Genomic DNA, 25,447 nt, shown 5'->3' with positions numbered 1-25,447 from the left:
GATATTTAAAAAAAAGGAATTAAAAAAATTTTAATTAACTCATCATAGAAAGTATTATTTTCGTCCAGGATTACTAGATTATTATTTACACCACATAATCCTGTGCCTTATTATGTATTCAAGTAAATATTAAGCATTTCACTCTCCTTTGTTGAATGCTTAAATTATTTTACTTATCTTTCTTTTAAAATGTAAATATAAAAAAAAGTAAATATGTCAGACTAGTTAGAGATCAACCTTCCAAAGACTTCAAATGTATTCTGTCCTTTTAAATTTTAATAACAGTATCAATCTCAAAAGAATCTGACTGCTTTAAAGTCTTGCATCGAAAATTTTATTTCACAGTATGTTCACACATAAACAGGCATCTTCACCTATTTTTCTAACAATTTGAATTTTTCCCACATGTAATTTTAATGGCAAAGTTTAAGCAGTAAGGTTCTGCTACAGATTAGAAGAATAGCTTAACTGTGCTCTGGCCACATCATGGCCTGGGAGGAAAAGACAAGGGGTAACTAAAGTCACAGTCAAACAGCAGTCTGCTACTAAAGCTCTGCCCTGTGACAACCCCCCCAGGCAACTTGTTAAGAGCAGCTCTCTTGTTAAAACCAGAACCTTTGTGTTGTCAAAGCAGCAAAAAGGGCAGAGAACTAATTGCAGGACTGGAAAATGCCCTTTCCTTCTCAACTTTGAGTATAATTTGTCTGATGTAATTTTTTTTGAGAGCTTCAGTGTATTTCCTAAAATAAAAAGAGGAAAAGCTGCAGCTACAGAAATAAACAAAAGTCTCACCTTGTTATGTTCATACTTGTATGGGATTTTGAGGGTATCCATGGCTCTGATCATGGCCTGCATTGCTGTAAATATATTCTGGTACACCAGTTTTGTAAAACCCCTTTTATCTTCATCAGAGTAACCTGATCCATGAATGATTCTCATCTGCTTGATAAACGTGCTTTTGCCACTCTCTCCTGTGCCTGCAAGACAAATAAGAAGGATATGATTTAGCCACTGGACACAAACATGACTTTTTTGCACAAGGCTGACAGCTTATTTAGTGCAGGGCTGAACAGTGTGAAGTGGTGCTTGCAACATAACTACAAGTGTCAAACAGCAGCATCAGTAGCAACTGAAGTACCACTGAATTAAAACTTGCATTTTGATTTAACACCTGAACTAATGAGTAAAACAAAACTCAAAAATGTACATATAGCATATGACTGCATATTTAAAAATCTTCCATTCTTGAAGATACAATTGTCCAAAACATCTAACTTCAGGTAATTACTATGAGACATTTTATCACAAAAATTCAGAAAGTAAGAAATTTATCTTCCTTCACCTTTCAGGCAAACTTTCAGGTCAACTTTCAGGACACTATGGTAAGCACTGTACAACCAATAGATACTTTTTTTTTTTTTAAATTACAGGTCTGCAAACTTTAACCTCAGAAACATGTGATATCAGTGTTAATTAAAATTTGGCTCATCCATTAATGGGCTATCATTCCTTCCTTCTTTAAATTTCTTTGTGTCTTTGTACTTTGTACTAAAAGTAGTTTGTTAATGAGCATTTCTGACTGTCAGTTTGAAGTTAAGATCTGCTTGTTGGAAATTTCACAAAGGATACATCACACTATTTTTCCTTTGCTTCAATTCAGTGAGCTCATCCTCTGTGACTAGAAGAGCTTATCTATATTATTCCTGTGTTTGCTTAAAAGGAGGAGTTGAAATTTAGAATGAGCAGTTGCAGAGCCGCATAAATCCTGTGTTCACCCAGCTACTCAGCCCTGCAGGAAACAAAACACATGCACCAGGGTGCATTGCTCAGCACTGTGCTCTTCCGCCTTTCAGTCTGTGTTTTATTTTAATCATTTCTGTAAAGCTTTCATGCTTCATACCATAATACTCACGTCCCAGGACAAAGGCAGCCTTATGCCCCTTACATAATGTTTTAGGGGTCTTGTCAGAGAAGAGTATTTCACAGCAGCGCAGTGCAAGGTTACAGGAGCAACCCTCAAGCATTTCTGAGATAGCACACACTGCAAAAATCCAAGCTGGAAGCCTCTAGAAGCTTTTCCCTTTACCATGAGCATCACTTTGAAACCTCCAGTCCCATTTCCCACAAGTGTAAAACAAACTTCTAACACAAGTCTTCCTTACACATGCACTCCCAGAAAATCAAGCACGATGTTACATACCAACCAATTTTGCTTTCTCTGGGGAGAAATTGGTCATTACTGTAATGAAGAAGAATATGCTCTGAAGGTGAGAAGTGAGACCAAGCCTGCTTCCACCCTCAGCCTGCACTGTGGTCAGGAGCGTAGCACTACAGGCACAGGCCACCTCTGCAGGGACCTGTCTAGCAACGAAGCAGAACTTGCCCCACACAACATAACAAATTCATCCTAACCAGGCACGGGTCTTTGAGGAAAGGGTGATGTAGTTAGTACAGGCCATCCTGGCTCAATCGTGGCCTGTCTTCCAGTTCACCAGAATCAGAGGTGAGATCTTTACACTTTTGCAACCTACCACCATGGAGAAAACATTACTTTCCTGAAGACTGTACGAAATTACAAACCTAGACAATACAGAACTATCACATACTAAAAAATACTTTAGGCTACCCTTAAGAGCACCACAGTTTTTCTCTTCTTCTGAAACCTATGAAACAGAGTCATGTCCTTATAGACAAAGTGAAATAAAGTGCCATAGCACACATTTTTCAGTAATTCTGTAATACTGTCCAACTTTCTTGCAAGACGTGTCACACATTTAGTACAAAAATCTGTTCAACATGAACCTATAAGGCACAGAATGGTTACGAGGTGCATTTTTGACATGATCAACTCTTACTCAAGATTCTGCTTTAACTAATGCATAAGAAAATACCTTCCACCAAACACCTTTGAACCAGTGGAATACAAAGTGGCTTCCAGTTTTGGTCCTGACTCTTCCCTACATGGGTATCCAGATTCTTTCAAAATCCCCAAATGCCAATTTAGCATACAGATAGAAAGAACATGCTGGTATTAGCTACTCTGTTTTAAAACCTGAAGCTCCTAATTCTTTTATTTTTTTTATTGGGAACACAGGTAGAGATTGATATCACACATGATAATCACACACAAGAAAGCATGGTGGTAAAGCAATCTGCATCATGTTAGAGAAGACAGTATTTCAGATTATTTGCACCTTGGAAGTGAATCTACAAAAACCACAATACATAGGAAAACAAAATTAAAATCTAAAGAAGAACCTAAACCATAAGTTCGCATGTTATTCAGCTTTGTGGTTCTGTAATTGGGTGTCACTGTACTAAGACTTCATCAGCCAAAGACCAGTAACAAATCATACTTGGATACTTAAAGATATAAACACACACACACACAATATGTATTTTATGTATTTTTCATATAAATATATATATGAAAAATGTATGTTGTATATACATACACAATACGTATAACTACCCCTACGTATATGAAAATGGTACCTCTCTCTCTTTTTTCAAAGGCCATCTCAAAGTTTCCTCAAGTCTATCCCCCTCCAGGTCAATGCTTAAAACTACTTTCTTGTTCCTGCACACAGACTAATTTTCTGGTTAAGCCAGCAGCAACGATGAGAACATTTCTAGTCCTCCTTAACGCCATGGAGTGTCACATGTGTAGGGGCAAAATGTGGAACATATCCTGGTGAAAAAGGAGATAATGGAAAACTTCCAGCACAGAATGCACCAAAATAGGTTAAAAGAGTATGAATGACAGATAATAATAAAATTTACAAGATTGCCCCCAAATTACTAAGAAGATAAAATGTTCATTTTTAGCACAATGTACAGGAACTCACAAAACCTTCACATTATTAGTTCCTATTAGATAGTTACAATCAAGGGCAGAAAGTAAATATTTTTATATTGTTGCTGACAAGAAAAGCATGCAAAGAAAATTTCAAGTATGTTTTTTTTTTTAAACAATGTCATCAAATCTTTCTGTAAATAAGCGTCCTGTTTATGTAAAAACTGCTAAATAGTGACAGAACACCATTTACAAGCATATCACTAGACAGCTGCTCAGATACTTCTCTAAAAACTAAAATAATAGGAAGGAAAACAAGCAATGTTATTTATTGTCAGAGGGAAAAATTTGGCATAATGTATTACCAGGGTCAGCTAAGCAAAGCTGCTATCATTACAGCATTATTCCTGGTGGGGAGTGGGATTTTAAACTATCACTGTTACACCACTGAGTCAAACATAGATTTGATTATTTTTTAATATTTTTTTGCTTTTAAAATGCCATGAGTGGCATTTGAAGAAGATCAAGACACTGACTGATGCAACACCAGCTGTGCTTTCTACAGCCTCATTCGTTACAGAGCGATTTAAGAAATAACAACTTGGCAATACCTGCCTAAAATCTTACCTATCACCATAATAAACAAAACCACTGCTTCTACCACTGTCATTCCAGGAATACCTCTTGCTGATATAAGGAGAGAGCAAAGGTGAAATGGCAGTGGAGCAGATCAGCAGAATGGACCAAGGCGGGATCAAACTATACCAAGATCAATTTTCTGCTGGCCACCACTGCACATTTAAATTAATTAAGACCTGGATCAGTTCTCCAAAGCCAGATGAGTAGTAAATTCTTGTCTGTTGGAAGACAGTTGAAGGCCACACAACATACCTGAATCTCAGTAATAATAATAATAATAATAATAATAATAAAAGATGAGGGTGGTATTATTATTATTAAAACCCCACGATCCTAATGTAACCTTTGGGTGCTACTATGGAGAGAAGTCAATGGTGTGACTGAAAAAAAAAAAAAAAAAAACTTCCTGATTCACGCATGCAGTATGGTGGGTCATTTGACTTTTTTAAAAATTTCTTCCCAGATAAAAAACCAACCCAACTGAAAAATAAAAAGAACTAACTAACTGTCTTCTAAAAGCATTAAAGAGATGTCTCAAACAGTGATGAATTCCCATTCAAGCGTGGCATACAGGATTATCAAAACTTGTAAGAGCTGAGCATCTTACAACTGGGCAAATCTCTGAAGACCTCCCCGGAATTTTTTCTTCAAATGCTAACACCAACAAATATTACAACCAGAGATCTGAAAGTCCTCCCAGCAGTATCATCTCCAAAAGCAGAACCAGGAAGGAAGTCAGGTTGCTTAAATGCAGCAGTAATCCCTTATGCATGTGCTTGCACACACATACATACAGATCATGCACAATTTACTGTATTATTACTGTTACTCCTGATGCATGTCCTGCAAAAATGAAACTACAGAAACACAACATTCTTTGCCCTGTGAAACTTACAGGAAAACTTAAAACATGGTTAATTTTAAATAGGTGACAATGCAGCAACTGTCAGAGTGGCTTCAAAACTCATGTGGTGGCTAACAAGGAAGACATAGAAAACTAATTTAAAAATAATTCTAGACTAGAAGCCTAGGCTGACAAACTTTTCTTTCACCTGGGTATGCGATGCATACCTGTACTTGTTTTTGCATTTCTCTGCACTGTAACTTAAATAAATCTGAAGTATGATATCTTGAGTGATCAAATACAAGGCTGTTTTTAAACTAAAACAACAAAAATGTCATTGTCTAAGCAAAATCCACACTGGCATCTGTTAAGAAAAGAAATGCTCCTAAACTACACCTGACTCTCTGTGTTTATTCTTAAGTCTGACCTATGAAAAGGCAAAGAAAAAAAAAGCTCTATTTTGTTGTTTGAAATTTCGTATTTAAATTAGATGGAAAAGACATTGTCAATATGTAAGAAAAAAACCTATTTAAATCCACTACCCTGTTAGTCACTATCCACATATATTTACTAAGAACTGTTAAATCAACAAGTATGTACATTCACAGAAGACTGGCTTTTAGCCTGGGACTTGGTGGCAGAAAGAAGCCCAGAGGCACCTGGAAAGTGAAGGTTCATGGGTGAGAGTGGAGTCAACATCCTGTGCAGGCTGGGCACCACTACCTGCTGACCGTTTTTCTACTTGCAGTGTTAATATACCTACACTTACACAAACATTTACCCAGAAAAAACAGTCTGTTGTGCACTACCTCACAGGTTTAAAGAAAAGCACAGAAAAGCGCAAAAATGAACCTCATCGGGTGCTAAGTAGTAGAGTAACTCCTATGAGGAGTAAGAGCTAAAACAGTAATAGAGAGGTGACACATGAGAAGAAAAATATTTGATTTCAACTATAAAGTTATATTTCACTTGGAGGAGAGTTTTATGTCCTCTCTGCTACTACTAATTCAGCTATAGAGAAAACAAAAAATATAGTTTGTTTTGTTGCTGTTCCAGCACCAGTGGAATGCAGCAGGATCATATTTCTGCTGAAACTGAGTATGGCCCTATATGAAAACATAAAAACCATGCAGAATTCAGGCCTTGGACTGGCCTGGCTTTGTAGGTGCCAAAATATCCAAAACATATTACAGAATGCATGAGATCATCCCAGAAGCTGAAGCAAAGGAGCCAGTCTGTCCTAACACTTAGAACAGCAGCTTTCAGGCTTGCTGTTGAAGGCCACTGTCGGGAGGGATGTTGGGCTGGTAGAGTGTGCAGTGAAACTCCTTGAGGTGGAGGCAAAGCTCCCCTGCTCACCGCTTAACACCTCTGTGCAAGTTCTGGAGCAGAACTGGAGTATCTCTTCTCCAACAAAAGAAGGCAGCGCGGCTAGTGAAGCAAGCAGGCTCCTAAACAAACAGCTCTGTCCATCTGATGTGGTCGAGCACCTAGGCAGAGAGGCTCCTCATCTTGACACCTTACAAATGCTTCCTTACCTCTGCAGCCCTGACAATCACCTCTGTCAATAGTGGCCACAACTAGAGAGTTGTTCAGCTTCAAGCTGGTACAGCTACTACTGAGTGGTTCTTTCTACCTGAGGACTCCTACTACTCTTAAGCAACGTATTCTCTGTTGCTTAAAAAGTATTATCTCCATGACATATTGTATCTCTGTACCACACCTCTTGAGAGCTACTAAGTACCAACCTATACCTCCAACCATTTTATAAAAATATAGATTTTTTTTTTTGGAATCTACCATTTTCATCTTTGTCATAAAAACTGAGATATAACACCAAAGAATTTATATGATAACTCACCCAGAGACATAGAGTAGAACGTCTATGAGCCCTGAAATGAATATAGTACACACACTTATATTTTCCCTAAAATGAACAGTAGTACTGTAGTATCTTCCTTCTGTGATTATCAAACTCCTTACTTAACATTAATAGATTACACCTCACAAGAGTCACTTGATGTTAGGGAACATGATTGATGGTGTTTCAGTTAAGACAAATGGAACAGCAAAGCAGCTGAAGTTTCAAGCAAGGCACCGAAACAAGCCAGAAGGGGAGCTAAGGCCTCCTGACATCTGTTCCTACACCAGTAGCACAGTTTTGTATTTACATTAAAAACTGAACAGAATAACTACAAAAAGCTAAGTTAGGAGAGGACTTGAGTGATGGCCTTTGAGATTTAACAAAGCACAGGTTTAAATTAAGAGCCATTAATAAAAAACCCTGAAGTGTACATACTATCCTATTGCCAAGTGTTTGCTACACTGACAGACTCTTTAATTTAAAATCACTACACAATCATCTTAATTATTTTGCTCACAATCCACATCTGCATATTCTACTTCCTTTCAAAAAAGGAAGCATAAAATCATTTTGCCATTCACTAAATTACCTCCTCTGTATCATTTCAGTAATTTATAAACATTTTGTTAAGATGACTATCAATATTCTATGAAAGAAAACAAAATATCATTTCATGAATGACTCATGTAACAACAAAAAAAGAGCCTGGCAAGATAAGTAAAGATTCCTTCCAAAGAAAGGACGGGTTGAATTTTATGAACCGGGGAATTACTTTGAATAAATTACCTGAAACATCTACATCAATATAAAGTGAATTGTTTTAAGAATAGTCTTGAATGTCTTAAATGTTTATGAAAAACAGAGCAAATGTTATCCATTACAAAATATTACTAAAGCTGTTGCATCTTTTCCTTACCTAGACTACAAAAACTGTATCAACCATATTTATCTAAGAACAATTTTTTTTCCTCTCGTCAACTATTACATGCACAAATATCATATTGTACTAATGAAATTCTCCACAGCAGAGTATGGGAGCTGAATTCTCTCACGTCCTTAAATAAGGGAAGGAAAACCTCCCATTGTGTAGACAGTTCGTCCAAATGCTTTCTAAAGCAGAGAAATCCTCTTACAAATTTAATCTGGTTGTGTTTGAGCGGATAATAATCTTTGCTTGTCACTCTAGTGCAGCCACTAAACTCGAAGAAATAAAAGTAATACTCATCCTCGTTGTACCAGTGACACAATTAAAACAGTCCAAGCTGACAATTGGGTAGATAGAGTTAAAATTTAAAACTCAGCTGATGTTCTGCAGCTTCTTAAATGAATATTAATTCAAGCTTTTTACTGAAACAGAACCTCTCAAATTCCTTTACAATAAATCTAGTTAATCAAATATAGCTTTGTGCCAGATAATCAAAACCACACTGTACTACTAAGCAGCCAGCCACAACCCATTGCTGGAAGTCAACGTCTTCCTCTCGCCACCTTCAATGCGAAAAAAAAAACCCAAACAAACCAACCCCAAACCAAACCAAAAAACACCCCACAAGCAACCCACCCAGCTCTGCTCCCCCCTCCAACCACCCAAGAAAGCAGAAAAATGTCCTTATCTTATGAAGCTATAACCAGATACTTTTCACAATTCTAGAGCTATCTTCTTATGGATTGGGTGTAATTCAGAGGCAAGAAAGCAAGAGACAAGAAAAATTGGCTGCCTTCACAGGGAAAAATAACTCCTCAGGATTTCACAGAGCTTTGTAAATGGGTTCAGAGGAGGACAGGACCCCACCCTGTGTGACCTTCTCCTCCCTTCTCCTTAAAGGATCATCTGAAAAACCAGGGACTCCCTGAAGAGAAACAACTCTTTACAGTCTGTGCTTAGCTTTCCATTTTATATCATTTGGAGCAACTTCAACAAATTCTCCCTAAACAGCTCATCTGTGCAGAAAAATTGCCACAAATGAAGTTTTGCCATCAAAAATACTTTCTTTATGCTACGCTACCTGACAGCAAACTGCTGAAAAATCAGTCCATTGCATGCTGATCCTCCATGGAAAAAGTATGAACAAAACCAGAAGCAAACATCAGCGTTAGTAAAGGACAGTACAATGTCAATTCTTACCTTCCTTGCACAGAGGAAAGGCCAAATCTGCCTTTAGAAACTTGTGCATATTTAAGTTCAAATGGGTTTTTACACCCACATCTGAGGGCAGGGTTGGAAAGCAGACTTGCTTAAATTGACTCCAAGGCACAAATGTATCAGAGTTGATCGCTGTTCCCAAAGGTATTGCTTTTCACCCAAATGACAAACCTGATACAAAACCCCAGGTAGATAAACCAATATCCTCCTCACCCAACCTTTTATTTTCCCTTATTATTTTAATATACATCTTCTTTGAGGAGATCAGTATCATATACAACTACCTGTAACCTAACATGTGTGGGTTTTGTAAGCTCTTTATTAATAGAAAATGGTAGTAGTAAGAAAAGATCATGACCTGATTTCCTGTGAAAACTAACAACTGCTATTTGGATAAAAACTGGGATTGGGGTTAAATCTCTTAACTTTCTTTTATATTCCACCTATGGTCCTTCACCTGTGCACATATATTGGACTGAGAAAGCTAGGGGCTGTGATGGACCACATAACTCTACATACCCTACAGGTCTCCAGGAGCTGAATTTTAGCACAAAATCTTAGTTTTCCACATTGCAAGATAAGGCTTGAGTTAGCTCTAAACTTTATTATGGAATACAGTCATATAAAGTGTAAGTGAAAAGGAAGTACTCTTGCCATTAGGTAAACCTATCTAATAACAGGTTGTAAAATAAAGTTGGGGGGGAAATGCAGCCATGTTTAAAAAGTATGTTTACAGGTTGGTTAATACTCAATATCTCAAGTAAGATTTTCTTAAAGGGGTGGTGGGGTTGGAGAAAGAAATCACCATGTGAATGACTTAAAGCTTATTACAAAACAGTGTTATCAAGAGCATCAAGGTGGCTTTATGGTAAAGAATTTAGATACTATCAATTATTAAAAAATCTGTAATTACATATTTTAATAGTGACACATTTTCTATTCTTAAATACATTTGTAAAATGAAATAATAGCATCTACTCTTCAAGCTGATGTTTCAGAAGGCTTTGAGTACTTCATATGAGGCAGTTCATTGTTTAAATTCCTTTCAAGTCTCCTTCATTTTCTGTTACTCAGAGGGATTATGGGCAGACATAACTCCTATTCCTAGCAACTCTGAGAGACAGCATTTCAGGGACAGTACAAACTACTTTTCTTTGATTAATCAAAAGCAAGGACAAATACTGTTAGCATTCAAAATTGTGATATTTTTGCTTTATTTTTACCATGGGAGGGAACAAGGTACCTTTACTGCTTTTAAGAATACCTACATCTTCAGAAAAAGTGATCTTCATGTCTCAGATCCAGCTATAGAGGGTTTTTTGGGTTCCCTCCCCCACCATGGATTAACATTCTGCAAATCATTGTAACTGGAAAAGGACAATCTGGATCTCCTGACATTTTCTATTATCAAACACAACTATCATGTACAAGAACATATCTACAAAACAATAGCTGTATTTACCCTGTACACAAAGCCTTATACTTTGCATGTTCTGCTTTCATGAGGTGTAGGTAGAATTTTTGTGATCTATTTTCTCATTTATGTTTTAAGGAAGTGCTATAATAGCCAGAAAATATACCTGATGTGCAATTGTGTCCATCAGAAATGCTGATAAAAGCCATTGTCTTATGTAACTTGTTGATTTTTAACAATACATTAACAACTAAGTGTTAAAGCATGAAAACACACTTTCCAAAGGGTTTTTTTTTTTTAAATATTTAGCCTACTTTATGTTTGTTAGCTCTATCTTGAGAGCCTGACAAACTTTTGACCTATCACTCATACAGAAGGGCTCCATCCCAGAGCAGAAAGGATACAGCAGAGCATTTTGCTTCTTAGTATGTGAAAATACCAGAATTGTTTTGCTATACCGAAACTAGTGTAACTGTATCTTTACTGAAAACAAGTTGTAGAAATAGTAGCACTTCTGTTATGATGCAATAGTTATGTCAAACAGCATTTCTGATATTACTAAGTATCGCTATCTTACATGAAGACTAAGAACAGCAACTGCTTCTTAGCTTTTTGGTACATTTTTTCCTTAAAAAATTATTGGCCACTGCTTCTAGAAAAGATATTCACTCAAATTCTGGGCTTTAGCCCAGATATCATGGAGTACTCCTTCTGGGCAAAAAAAACCCCAACAAATGACCAAAAACCCCTTTGGTTTTCAACCTTCTTACACGTCCTTCACTCGTGCCAGAGAAAGAATATTTTCATATGGATTTAGATGACTGAAAAATGAAAAATAAAAGCAGATTGTGCTGGTTCTTCTAACAGATGAAAAGTTAAGAATATTTTATTCCACAAAGCTATTTGAGGTCTGACTGGTTTAGGTTACATACTCCTGAGGAAGACACCCAAGCTGTCACCTCAGCCTCTTCTGCTTTTTTGTTGCTCATGCTTCAGAGCACTCTAAGTCCTCTGTACTAATAAGATAATATGGCAACTGTTTCTGAACACATAATTAGACAAGAGTCAACTTACTAGTAGCATTATCAAACTTAAATTAGAAACATAAGGGAAGTAGGTATCAAATGTCAGTATGCCGATAGCTGTCAGACAGTTTCCAAGGTCCATTCATTCAGCCAGCCCTAGACCTGGGACAGAAGGATGCTTTCAAGCCTCAAATATACCCCTAGCACTGAAACAAAGCCATTTTTGCTTCAGTCCAACTACAAACAAGCAGAGCCCTGTGCTGACTGCAGTGAGGATTCTACCAGGGTAATGCATGATTTTTAAGATAATATACTTTACAACGTGTATTACACATTGAGTATCTTCCCTGGTTTCCAAAGAAAACCCATCTTGACAGCAGCATAAAGACAATACTGCCTTAATGGTTGAAGCTAAACACGAAGTCTTACAGTAAATTTTTTCATCTTCTATTTAACCCTTTTCCCTTGCGTCAGTGTGAAGGGGATGCCTCCACACTCCTCCTCCTTCCCCAGGGAGACTGAAGAGGTGGTGGCAATCGAAACCCACACCCGCCTGGTTTCAGGCCCACTCATACACCTGAAGGAGCATCCATCTCACTCCCAGGCACCACCGCCCCAGCGACTCTGCCTGGGGCTGGCCTCGCTGTTGCTACAGCTGACCACAGCATTAAACATGGTGGGGAGCAGAAGGGTGGGGGTGGTTCAGGCAGTTTACAAAGGAACAAAGAAGAAACATCCTGCCAGAAAACAGAATGGGGCAGAGAGCTTCAGAAGACATAACCGCCACTGGGGGAGCAAAAAGAAGGTGAGATGGGGATGGGAGGGCAAGGCTGATGCAGGTACTGCTTTCGAACTGGGAGCCATGAGAAGGCCTGGGAAGTGCTCCCCCCTTCCCCTGCAGGGACAGGCTGCCTCTGGGCAGGCTGCCTCTGGCCCGGCCTTCGCCCCACGGCCACACAGGGCTGCGCACACAAGACAGCCACCGTCAAAGTGAAGCTTCCTCAGAGAATACTAAGCAACGCCAAGAGAGGCTCCGTGCTCGAAAGACCCAACCCTCACAGCAAGCAGCACGCCTTCATCCCTTCTCCCCCAGGACACAGACGGGGCCCAGCAGGGAGCCCAGCAGAGCTGACAGCCTGTGATAAGGAGCTCTGGCACAGCAGCAATACAATAAAAACACATTACTCCATTTTTACTTTCATCTCTCAAATGATCTGAGAGGTTCAAGTGTTGGATTTGCATTCCCCTTGTTCCCACACTTACAGTGCTGCTCACAGCTTTGCGTGTTTCTCAGCACATTCACACACATGGGCATGGGTGTGTGCATGCACACACACACGGCAAAACCCAGGCTGGCTCCAAGGCTGAGAGTGTTATAAATCCACCCCGAGGTAAGCACAGTTCCAGATATTGTGGCACATTTCCTGCAGCTTATGGCAGATCATCCTTAACTTGAGAGTGCTTTTTAACTGCTGCTTCCCCTGGAGAGAATCACTAGCCACTTATTTTTTTGCCGTCCTCCCGCAATTTATGTCTTCTCAGCCATTGCAAGGAGCCACACTCTGATTAAGCAGCTCCTCCAAAATGAATCTAGCCCCTCTACACACCTTTTCCCCCTGCAAGGAGAGGAGATGAGGGCCAGTCAGCTCGCTAGCTGGACAGGAGTGACACAACTGCTGTACTATTGTATCTCAGGAAAGATAGCCCATGCCTAATTTCAACCATTTAAAAATCTAATGGGATTTGCACAGTATTTATAGAAGTTCAGGTTTTAATCATCTTCCTTGCTTATTTTAATGCAAATATACCTATGTGCGTACTTTCATGTGCATGCACACACACACAGAGTGATGAAGACTCTGTAGACACAAATGTACCACTGGCACTCTCTGAGCTTCAGAAATTGGGTCAAGGGTAGTATTACCAAAGAACAAATTTATAATTAAAAATTTATAATTAGATTCTCCACAGAAAAAAAAATATATCCCTGGTTTTCATTAAGAAAAAAAATAGAAAGTAAATTGAATAGCTAAGTTCTGAGAGGACATCCTTGCTAGCCTTATACACCACACTATACGGGTATTTTCATGCTATCTACACAATTACAGAAATACAACTTTGTTTCAGATGCACCATTTGCTCATGAAAATACTATAAAGTTGAAAAATTTAAGCTTGGGGGAAGTGAAGGATGAAACCTACTACTGGGTCACTTCAAACACAATTTGAGAAGATACCAGGCACAAGCAGGCAGATTTTACTGGTCAAAGCATCCAGTCACCTCATTTTGTATTTGCAACAGCACGGTGTACTAGCACACTGTGCCACTTAAAGCATCGCTTCCCTGTGGCTGAAGAGAGTAACATTTTAATGTCCTGCTTCTCCAGCAGAGAAGCAGCCAGGAGGCAGCACGATGGAGCACCACGCTGCTGCATGAACGGCATCCACCGCTCGTGTCCCTTCAGGCGGACCAGCTTGAGCCCAGCTCCAACACCGCTGACCTGCTCAGCCAAGATACTTCAGTAGCTCAAAGCAAAACAGCTTCCAGCTGCATCTCAGAGAAGGCAAAACTGATGGCTCCAGGACTCCCGCGTTCTCCTCAAGAGAAATTGCTGATCCTCTTTATAATTACTTAGTTATAAGCTGAAGGTAGCTATTTATTTAGACCTGATTATATAACCTTGTATATACCAGATTATTACCTCCTCTGAAAGCTTTTAGAATTTTTTTGCATTTTTATTTACTTTACACACACACAAAACATTGACCAAGAATGGCTAGAGTAACAAATAACTGCTTTCTATTTATGAAGGTAATAAAACCAGTAAGATAATATCAACCAGAACACAATGGAAATTGTCGACAAGCAATGTGCCTTGCTAGATACTTTTACAGTACTACAAGAAATCTTAATTAATAAATAAATAGATACAACTAGATGCGTTTTGAGTTACAGCTACTGTTCTACTCAAACAACATCAATTCTAGCCCATAACAGGTACTACCAGCTGCATACCTTAAAAAAGCCACCTCCTTTCTCTCCTAGAGTCTCTTCACAGCTCTGACCTCTCCTGAAACAACATGGGGCTTCTTGTTTTAAAGTCCACATGCTGTTCATCGGCTTATAAGTAAATTATTGGCATTATAAATCCTGGCTTACCTCTGCATCTGAGAGAAAGTTCTAAATTCACTTAAGTCCCTATTAATTGAGTTTTCTGTGGTGCTCAGTTTTCGTTTTACGGGCATTCACATAATTCTGCTTTTCACTACTTACTCTTGCATCTAGTTTTCCAGAGATTACATCGAATATATTGCTAGCCATTTTCACTGCTATAAGCAAGCTACTCGAGAACACGCTTACACTGAGAATCTGTTCCTATTCTGATTTTGTACACCAAAATATATACAAATTTAACTGTCAGGGCAAAGAACCATAATGCAGTTGCAGGTCACACAGGGGCAAGGTGTTGGGGGGACAGACTTCTAGTTTGTTAGCTGTTTCTTTTCTTTCTAGAGGAAACTTTTACTTCCAGGAAGTAAACATTTATTTTACACGTCATTCCTTTGCACAATAGTCAAATGAAAAGTGTTCCAGTCCCAATTTTTAGTTTATGTTTTAGGCTATTAAAATGTTATCCTTAGAAGTCAACATTCTTTATAAATTTTTGTATTGTAATTTCAGTTCAACTAAAAAAAACCCAACTGAACAACCAAGCACACATCCAGCTGTCAGCACAAACCACAGAGTTAACCGTCCAAAGCTAAACAAGGGTTTACTTCCAACAACCACAATGGCACGATGCTGAAAGGTGGTTATATTTGGCACCTCTGTATTTACTTCTACTCTTGTGTTGCTCTTTTTATAGCCTTACAGTAAAAACACAGTAACAAAGAAAAAAACTAGCTTATTTAGAGTTACACCCGGCCTGCATCTGCAAGGAGGCCCCTGTGCGTGAACATGTGGAGGAAACGTCTGATCTGAAATTACACCAATTTTCAAGTTAAAAATTAAATTATGTTTGATAAACTGTAGTCTCTTAGTTGCCTTTTATATAGGATTGGACTGTCTAAAAACATATCATGAAAAACTCTGGGAAACGCAACATAAGTTATTAAAAATATTTTCTCAGGTTTGCTCTAAGAGGAAGGAAGGAAGGAAGAAAGAAATTACAGATAGCTTACAACGACTAAAAAATAGCCTAGATCTTTCCAATGTATAAAAAGCCAGCATAACACCACTACTGCCCTAAAGGCCTTCAATCTTGTGTAATAAAAATTCATTTTATGGAGAGTACAAGTATTGAAAATGCTAACAATTTCCAACACGAAGAAGAGTATTGAGACAAACGCTGTTTCCCCTGCTAACTTCACAGTTTCTGACCAACAGACCCCATCGTACAGCTTTTGGCACCCTTCTGCAGAATTTGCAACATAACCTCTGAAGACAGCTATGGCATTGCCGCCAGCAATGAGCATGCCCTTTGGACAAGAACTTCTCGTGAACCCACCAGCAGCTATCCAACCTCTCTCTGCAAGTCTCTTCACCGTGCGAGTCAGGAGGGAAGAGCTGCATGTGAAAGAAACCTCCACTGCCTGCGACATGACCCTGCAAAGTGCCAGCCATCTGCCCCCGGCACAGGCATGGCTCGGCCCTCAGCGAGGCAGTACGAGGGAGGAGTCCCTCTTCCGCTTGCAGACAAGAAGCAGGCAAGACAGTTCCCTGTGAAGCTCATGGCACAGAACTTACTTCTCGTGAGTTTTAAGCCCTCTCCTGAGCTGTCAAGCATAAGCAACGTGGAGCCATTTGGCTGCCGTCACACTGGTGAGCAAAAGGTGACTGGAAAAGAATTAGGATGCCACGCATGTCAGCAGCGGTGGCCAACCCTACTCCATGCTTTGCAAGATGTTTGTTTTCAAGAGCAATGGGAAGCAGAAGCCGATGCAATATCCAGGTAGTTCTGAACTATCCTCCTTTTTCCTCTGGTCAGCCGCCAGTTTTTGGGAGACTTTGCTGACCCCAGCTGTCCTATGTGTCATAGAAGAAATGGAAGAAAAAGCCCAGCTGCTCCAACACTACTACCCTACAGACCCAAACACGGCTGGAAGACTTTGCACATTAGTAAAAAATTAACTACTGCACCATCGTCCCAGGTAAGTACACAGAAGCTGCTGAATCACGCCATGCACATCCAGTATAATCAACACCTCATGCTAATTAGCAGTTGCCTCCTCAAAAACATTTGCCATGAAGAAACTGCAGCTGATTTTCTCTTTTAACATGATCTACAGAAACTTGTAACCATTCTGACTTTTATGGCCAGAGGTTGGTCCTCTAATGCCTGGCACATGGGAACAGTCCCATAAAAGATAACTGAAGTGTTTTGGGGATGGTCTGCAATTTGTAGCTGTTTTGGAAAAATGTTATCTAGTAAACAACAGTACATTTGTCAACTCTGGTAAAGCAACTTAGTTGACCAAGCTATGCAGTTAAAGACTACTTCTTCACTGTGGCAGACAAAAAATAAAACTGTAGCAATGTGTTAAAACAAGGCAATAGATGAGTGAATCCCATATGTCCTGTGTTATTCCCTGACAGAAAAATTAAAATGAGTGTTTCTATTCAGATAAATATCAATCCTTTTTGATTGATTGATTTGAATGATCTGAAAACAGCTTTAAAATCTGACGGTCAAGTTTTTTCATGCCATCTTCACAGCTTTCTGCACTTTAGAGTTTCACCTGTTTTCTAAAGATGAAGAAAAAAACCACATTTTAAAGGCTTCTGCACAAATTTTCAGAGACTAGCACTTCTGTCGGGCATCATATAGCTTTACTTCAACCTGCCAAGTGCTTTTTTTTTTTCCAACAAAATAACTTGGGAAGTCAGAAAATAAGAGTGAGTTCCTTACATTTTAATAACAAACTTCCAAAATGTGAAAATCCTGAAAAGATAAATTCCTGACTCTTAAGAGCAAAGTTATTTCTGAAACCTGAGCTTGTAAGACAGAACTCACACTGTATTTGCATAAAAATAGAGATTTTTACACTATGCAGCTTAGGAACAAAATACTAATATTCCATGACCAAAACTACAATAAATTGTAAACCTTGTTGCAGCTAAGCACACCCAAGCATGTTCAGGCCGTTTTCAGGAATGAGGGGGGAAAAAAAAAAAAAAAAAAGACAGCCCCCCAGCCCCCTTTGTAATTGTTCTGTCCTCCTATACTGATTCCACTGATATCAGTAGTAAAGAAAAGACATAGTCACACTTCAAAAACATTGTTACAGAACAGCTTGGAAAAAGAAATTAAAGAAAGTGATAATGACCTCAGGAAAGGTTAATCATAACCCCCTTTTTTTTTCCTGTGATCCTTATTAAGGATTTTATTCTGCCATCCTTACTCTTTAAGTAGTCCCAACAGATTACTGCCAACTATGGCCTTATTAATATGCATGAGGGTAAAAAACTGAGACTAGACATAAAAAGCATATACTGCAATGTGTATTTTAATCATTTTAGAGGCATTCTTGAAAAATAAGGAATAAGCAGCATTAGATGCTTTCAAAAACTGTTTGTCCATTACTTAGTAACTTAAGTACCTAAATAGTTTTTAACATGGGAGAGAGGAGCCTATGAACAGAGTTACCACGATAGTGAGCAGTTACCAGACATCAGCTGCTCCACAGTGGTTTTTGCATGGGTAGCTTCAGTTATGCGCAAATGTCAAGCTTTATCAAACTAATTTATTAGTCCTCTTTTATTTCAGTAAATCCTTCTGGACTCAGTAGTTAAAGGGAAGATTAAACATGTTAAAACACTGACCTAAAAAGTTACTTATTCTATGTTATAGCATACTAACGAACTAAGATAAATTTACTTCTCACTCTGTAGTTTTCTAGCAACCACTATATTTTTAAACTGAACTATCAAATGAAAGCAGCAGAACACTTCATTTTCCACTAATTCCCTACATTTACACTAGTGCAGCTCTACTGTTATAAGTTTATTAATAACCTGCTTTAATGCTTTTTAACTTCTATTTGAAAAACAATACTTTGCAAGGTATTTCGTTACATCACCAAACTAGGTGTACAGGTCATGGACCCATTCCTTCTCAATGCAGAGGGTGAAATTTACCACAATGAGAAGACATGTGACCCCAGTGTGGTTACACCTTTTTGTATGTGATTTACCAGCCCTCAGAACAGTTCCTCACCAATGTGTTTATGTTGTTATTGTTAATTTTCATTACAGAAAACTTTACTTATTTCTAAACAATCAAAAAGAACAGTTATCAATGACTCTTTCCTGCATTACTTTTAAAGGCTTTTGGTACTTAACCAGTAAGTACGTACCAGTTAGAACCAATTTCAAGGCTGTTTTTCTTGCTTGGTGGTTTTTTTTCCCCCTATAAATGTCAGCTGCATGCTAGATTTTACTGAGATAAAAAAATGCACACATTTTTCTACATGAGCTATCCATTTAAAATCACAGTTAAAATGTTACCTACGTTGTTGCTTTGTATCTTTATGATTTTTTAAAGACAGAAGTCAGTATCAAGGGCAGCCTATGGGCAGACAAGCTACTCTATTCACACTACATCTCCACACAATGCCATTTTGACTTATTTAAAACTCTGTTTACAGGCGTTCCATGACCATATCTACTCCCTTTTGAGCATATACCCTCCACTAGAAGGTGCATTAGCTGTCCTCAGGAAAACACAGATGCTGTGACAACAGTCTGGGACAAAATAAGTGCAGATGCAGTGATTTGTACTCTGTATCTGCATACCAGCTTCCAATCATACAAACACTTTATGTCTTGAACAACAGATGACTGCAGGCAATCTAAGTATTTGATTAACTCTGAAAGGTATGTGAAATTTGAAAGAAGTTCTACATTTTTGTAGCCTTAAGTATTGTGGTCTAAAGCATAAAGTGTCTTAGACTCTTCTCTTCCCTTGCACAGGTATTTCCTGAATTAGCTAGACTGAAATGCATCCATCCCTATTTCTGCAGAGGAACAGAAAACAAACTTCATGTCAGAAGGCCACCTACTATCTGGTGGTACAGGGTTGCTGGCCATGATGTTTCCCTGCTGCAGGGAAGAACCTACAGCAAATAAGCAATAAAAGCAGAACTTTCCAGAGGCTGTCATATACCCAGTCTGTATACAGCCCACATGCCTGACACATTTATGAAATCACTGGGCTTTCTCCATAACCACAATGCAACCGCACTGCTGGCATGCACACAGCAGGCCTGGCACTCCCAGAAAGCACTGGCTTTACTAAGCATGTGCACAGTGATGACAGTATGTGTGTACGCTACTTCTGCTCTGAGCATGTGAGCCCTGTAAGAACATTCATGGACTGCAAACACTTGCACAGCAATTAACTGGCCCACTGATTATTCCTGGACTGCCTTTGCAAGAGTCCAGATCAATATGCCCTAACATGCTGAAGTACCTACACTTCAAAAAGGACAAAATTACATTCAGCACACACTGAACTGTTCTAAGCTACGTTCGCTTTGGGCTATTCCAGGCAGGACTATTATGAATTACCAGTGAGAAAATATGAGGTTTCTTTGTGGTGCTGGCCTTCACTCAAGGGCCTTTTACAGACAACATCCTGGGTTGAATCTTACCACTGCTGAAATCCGCTCATATTCTGAATAAGCATAACAGAGGAGTACAAACACTGACCACTACTGAAGCTCTGCAGGTTAAAGCAAGCAGAAGGGACAGTGGCTTCCTAACTTTTTGTTTGTGGACTACTAAACAGTAATGCGTCTCTCATGCTGGGAAAAGCCATCTAGATCAAGTATATAGGGAAGGACATTGCCTGGAGCTTTGCTGTAGCCAGGGATTGTGCAGCTTGGAGCTCGTATGAAACACCAAGCCTGCAATTCACTTACCTAGGCATAAATTATTTTCTTTGATTTATGAACCACAAAGGCTCACTGGGAAAGGAACTGAACTAGGATCCAGGTAATGTGCTCTACTTCTGGCACCTTTTTGACTTGGCAAGTAGGTTTTGGTAAATATAATCTTTGTTTCAGTTTCCCACCTTTATTTATTGCACTATTTTATGCTGTAACTAACCTTGCCTAAGCCTTTTAAAACCTACCAACCCAGCACTCTTCAGAAGAGCAAATGGTTTAACCATCCCAGCTGGAATCTCATTAGAACCTCGGTAACAATGAACCTAAGTACACCACAGTTTATTACCATGTATCACTGTGGTTCAGTGATACATGGTAATAAGCTCATTTCTATGTCAAATCAGAGAGATGGTGTCTGAAGCCACCTATGGCACTCGGTACTTTCATACTGCAACAACAGTTCGTTACTGACAGCTACTAAATCACCAACATGACCTCCTAGGGCAAAGAGGCAATTCCTTTATGTCAACTGCTGGTGTGGAGCAGTTGGTTCACATGCATCCTACCACCAATACTGTACACAATACTGTTCACAAAACAGACTGCTATTAAACAAAAATGTTGTCTTGGCTTTTGCAAGTAAGGATTGCTAACATAATGCTACATGAATAGACACATCTTTTTATGTACTTTACCAGCAAGCTTAGTTAGAAGTTAATGCATCATATAATTACACTGATTTGTTTACTTGAGCTGATCATCTTTCTAATCAAATTTATGAGATATTTATTGATTTTCTGCAAGGCCATGAGAGACAGTCTGTGATTCTCTTTGTCTGTGAAGTTGGACAATGAAGTTAATATTTTATATTTCCACGTCCTGTGAACTCAGCTAGCAGACTATCTAGCTCCAATCCCATCTCGAGAGTTTTTACATATTTTGCTTTCTCCTCTTCATCTTACTAATAAACAACTATTCTTCTTACCAAGAATAATACAAGATCCATGGTGGTGAATTATAGCCTAGATGAGGTCAGGAGCTTTTTGCTTCCGGTATCACGCAAGATCACAATTAGGGCAGTATTTGACTGCTGTAACATTACAGTGTAATAGCTTGCTCCCTTACAAACTCAACTGATGGACTAAGATTAATTTTTCCCCCTAGTTAGTGCAGGATAATTTCTCAGATGTACTTCTCCAACACTTTAAACGTGCTCTACCAACCACCTGATCAAAAGCTTCCCACCTCTCTATTAAATGAAAATTTTCTTTCCCACTTTTATTGGTGGCCAAAAACCTCCCCAGAAATGTGTAAGAGATTATTGTACACCAAGTTAAAGGCATCCGGCTCACTTGAAGCGTGAAAAAATTCAAGTCCAGGTCATTTTGGTAGACGCAGAACTGACACATGGGAAAGCCAGCATCAAACTTCTCATTCTAACACCACTATTGTGCAGCCACACACACTGTGTAGGTCAAAGTTATTTTAAAAGCTGTATGAACATACTTGCACATGTGAAGAGAGAGAAAGGGAGAGCCAACTTTCATTCCTTTCTGACAAAAGGACAGCCTGAAAGGTTGTTTGTATTCTTCCCAGCTCAATAACTTATTTTTAAGATCAAAAACATTTATTATCATTATCTCCTGGCTTTCTGATGCTTCTGTTGAAGAATGTTGGCGTGAATTGACAGTAGCTGTAACCATTAACTGAAAGAAAGTCAAATCAAGCAAGACTGGTAATTTAGATGTTAACAGAGACAAATAATAAACAAAGACTTCTGACAATGCCTAATCAAAGAATAAACACTTCTCTAATCAATTCATTATGCTGCAATGTAAACCTTCTACAGGGTCCAACACGGAAAGTGAAGAAAAAGACAAGTAAAATATCATTAATGGTTCAGATAATTTAAAATAAAAGATACCATAAAGAGGACAACATATTCAAAGTTTTTTCACGTAATGGATTAATGACTTCAAATTACTACTGGCACTGATATACAGAAAAAGGTACAGAAAAAGAAAGTAAGTAGCTTATGTTCTTCATGAAAATCAGACTTAATTAAAAGATGCTTCTAAACCTAAACCAACCTGTTTCATAGGACTAGTATTTCATTTTCTCTCAGCACTAACAGGGAGGGAAAATTCCTGAGGTTCCATCACTTTTGTGCAAAGTAGTAGCCAACCACCAGGGCCAAGTTTTTGTTCCACGTACATAAAATGCTATTTGGAGATGCCTGCAAACGTAAGCCTTTTTCCAGTTTAGCTGTGCTTAGCAGCTCTGAAAAATCACAGAATCATAGAATCATTTAGGTTGGAAAAGACACGTAGATCATCGAGTCCAACTGTTAAACCTAACATGCTCAATTCCATCACTAGACCATGTCCCTAAGCACCACATCTACCTGTCTTTTAAATACCCCCAGGGATGGGGACTCCACCACTCCCCTGGGCAGCCTCTTCCCATGCTTGACAACCCTTTCAGTGAAGAAATAGTTCCTAATATCTGATCTAAACCTCCCCTGGTGCAGCTTGAGGCTGTTTCTCCTCATCCTATCCCTTGCTACTTGGGAGAAGACACCAACTGTAACGTCCTTCCAGGTAGTTGTAGAGAGCAGTAAGGTCTCCCCTCAGCCTCCTGTTCTCCAGGCTAAACAACTAACCTGTAGGCATGGCAAAACTCCCACCTGAAACCATTTGCCAGAGCACCACTCTGGGTAGACATACACTAGTCTAAGCTAGGTTCAGGAGAACGCTTTTGAAACGAACTTTCTCATCTCCCTTTCTCACTGTGCCCTCCTTTATGATCATCAGAAAGTGAGAAGATTGATTCCTTTAGCATGAAACCAGTAAAAATGTTAAAGACCACACCTAATGCATTCTAGCCACAACCTGGCATTTAGTCCTTGGGATCAGACTAGACCTGGTTAAAAGCAAAATAAACCCTGGGACATGAACATGAGGTTCTCAGCATCTGCTATTTTGCCCTACAGACCCACTCTCCCATTCACACTTTTTACTAACTTAGACATAGCCTTTGTCTCCACTCCCCTACCTACAATCACAGGGATAATAATAACTAACTACTTCCTCTCTCGTGAAGGTGACAGAGTGACTGATTAACTAGTGGGTATGCAGTGCTCTGAAAAATGTGCAGTGCTACATAACTATTCCCTCTTATTACAAACACTCTTGTGCTGTTATAATCCAAAGAGAGAGCAGTGTGAAAACAAGAATCAATCCAGAACGTCCTGGGTTTCTCTGTAAAGCTTTGTTCCAGCTGAGCAAGCCACTCTGATCATAGTGAGTTTATTTCATAAAAGTTAACAAGAATCTGTTATGCCCACTCAAAGTACATGCATTGATTTTAGTTAGGAAGCTGTCGTGTTAAGTAGAAGTTTGCCCTTTTAAATAGTAAAAGCTTTGCTAGGCCTTAAAAGGCCATTCAATTTTTATCAATCAGGATCCAAAAAAACCCCTGTGAAAAATTAACTGAATCCTCAATGTCATTGCTACATGCAATAAAAGCAACAAGTACCTGCCACTCGTTTTGTGCATCTCCTACTTATTTATTCTTGCTTAACAGAACCAAAGACAATGTAAGGAATTTATGGGTATTTACTTTTCAGACAGCCATTTTGTTAATTACATTCTTTCATGTATCTTTTTGGCACTGTACTTAAGCTTCCAGAGTTCCTTACCTGACAGGCTTGGCAGTATTGTGAATTTGAATTTGTGGACTTCTGAAGCTGAGGCAGAAGGTGACAGGGCAATGCACCCACTATTACAAAAGCTTATCTGTTAGGCATGCAAGGAGAACATACTTCCTACCTGGAAACTAGGGCTCTGAACCACAGCTTTTGAGTCAGGCTACCGACACGTACTCTGCTGCTCTCTGTGGGAATTTTACCAATCATGCCCAGTGGGGCTTTTGCAGGTAGCTGTGAGACATGTTACCCTCACATCAACATGAGGGGTAAGAATGACTTGGAATTTAGGCCCAACTCCACAACTGCAAAGATTTTTACATCTGTATTCTGGTGCAGTATTTCTATTGAGCAAAATCTGTACTTCCTCAGTTTTTGACATTTAAGTTCCCCAGCTGTTCAGGAATTTGCTTCCAACTTACTCAACAGCACCCTGCTGTTGGCAAAACCAATGAGTGGTTGCCACAGTTTGGAAGTGCCGATGGAGTCTGTAAACTAAACATCTCGTTACTTCCCAGAGGGCTTATCTGACAAGTTGGTCTACCAGAGCAAGGCAGTGTGAGGACATTTTCTCTGCTTCAACCAGAGGAGGAAATAACCCCTTCCACTTAAAACAGCTTACTGTTTAGCAAAGTCATGCAGGACATGGAAAAACTTTTAATTAATTTCTTGTTTGGCCAATTTAGTTCACACTCCCAACTTAACTGCTCAAGAAAGGTAACTCACTGTCAGCCTACGCTGCAGTGCATCTTCCATTCACACATTGAAAAGCTGGAAGCATCATCAGATAAAAGGAACAGTTACATTCTCATCCTTGGTCAAAAGGTAGCCTCAGCTTCTGATCCTGCCAGTTCTGCCTACTTACATATGTGCTTACTGACTCATCCTATTCTGCCTGGGCTTCTAAATCAGGTCAATGGGCAAGCAAGTTAGGCACTGAAGAGCTCGCTGGTGAAGGACCCAATTCTCTCCAGGAATCCCGCAATCTCTCTAAACAGATTCTTCACATACATGGTGTGGCATGATGAGGACGAACATATGCAGTTGGGTGTGCAAGCCTGCTGAGAGCTGCAGTGTGAGGAGCCAATAACTGAAACAGCTAGATGTACTGCAAATAAATTACTGAAT

At 39.1% G+C, this 25,447-nt stretch overlaps 1 protein-coding gene across 1 annotated transcript in view; it reads right to left on the bottom strand.

Annotated features, from left to right (window-relative positions):
• Positions 1 to 16,326, bottom strand: part of LOC104124721 (guanine nucleotide-binding protein G(q) subunit alpha) — a 98,138-nt gene extending 81,812 nt beyond the window's left edge. Inside the window, exons 1-3 of the mRNA XM_009637090.2 lie at positions 16,309 to 16,326; positions 16,229 to 16,238; positions 793 to 977 (exon numbers count right to left, since the gene is read on the bottom strand). Coding sequence (XP_009635385.2) covers positions 793 to 977; positions 16,229 to 16,238; positions 16,309 to 16,326 — 213 coding nt within the window. The remainder of the gene's footprint in view (positions 1 to 792; positions 978 to 16,228; positions 16,239 to 16,308) is intronic.
• Between the last annotated feature and the right edge of the window lie 9,121 nt (positions 16,327 to 25,447).

This window comes from Egretta garzetta, unplaced genomic scaffold (genome assembly GCF_000687185.1).
Source record: "Egretta garzetta isolate BGI_Z169 unplaced genomic scaffold, ASM68718v1 scaffold334, whole genome shotgun sequence".
Lineage (NCBI taxonomy): Eukaryota > Metazoa > Chordata > Aves > Pelecaniformes > Ardeidae > Egretta > Egretta garzetta.
This window is presented reverse-complemented; position numbering and strand designations above follow the sequence as displayed.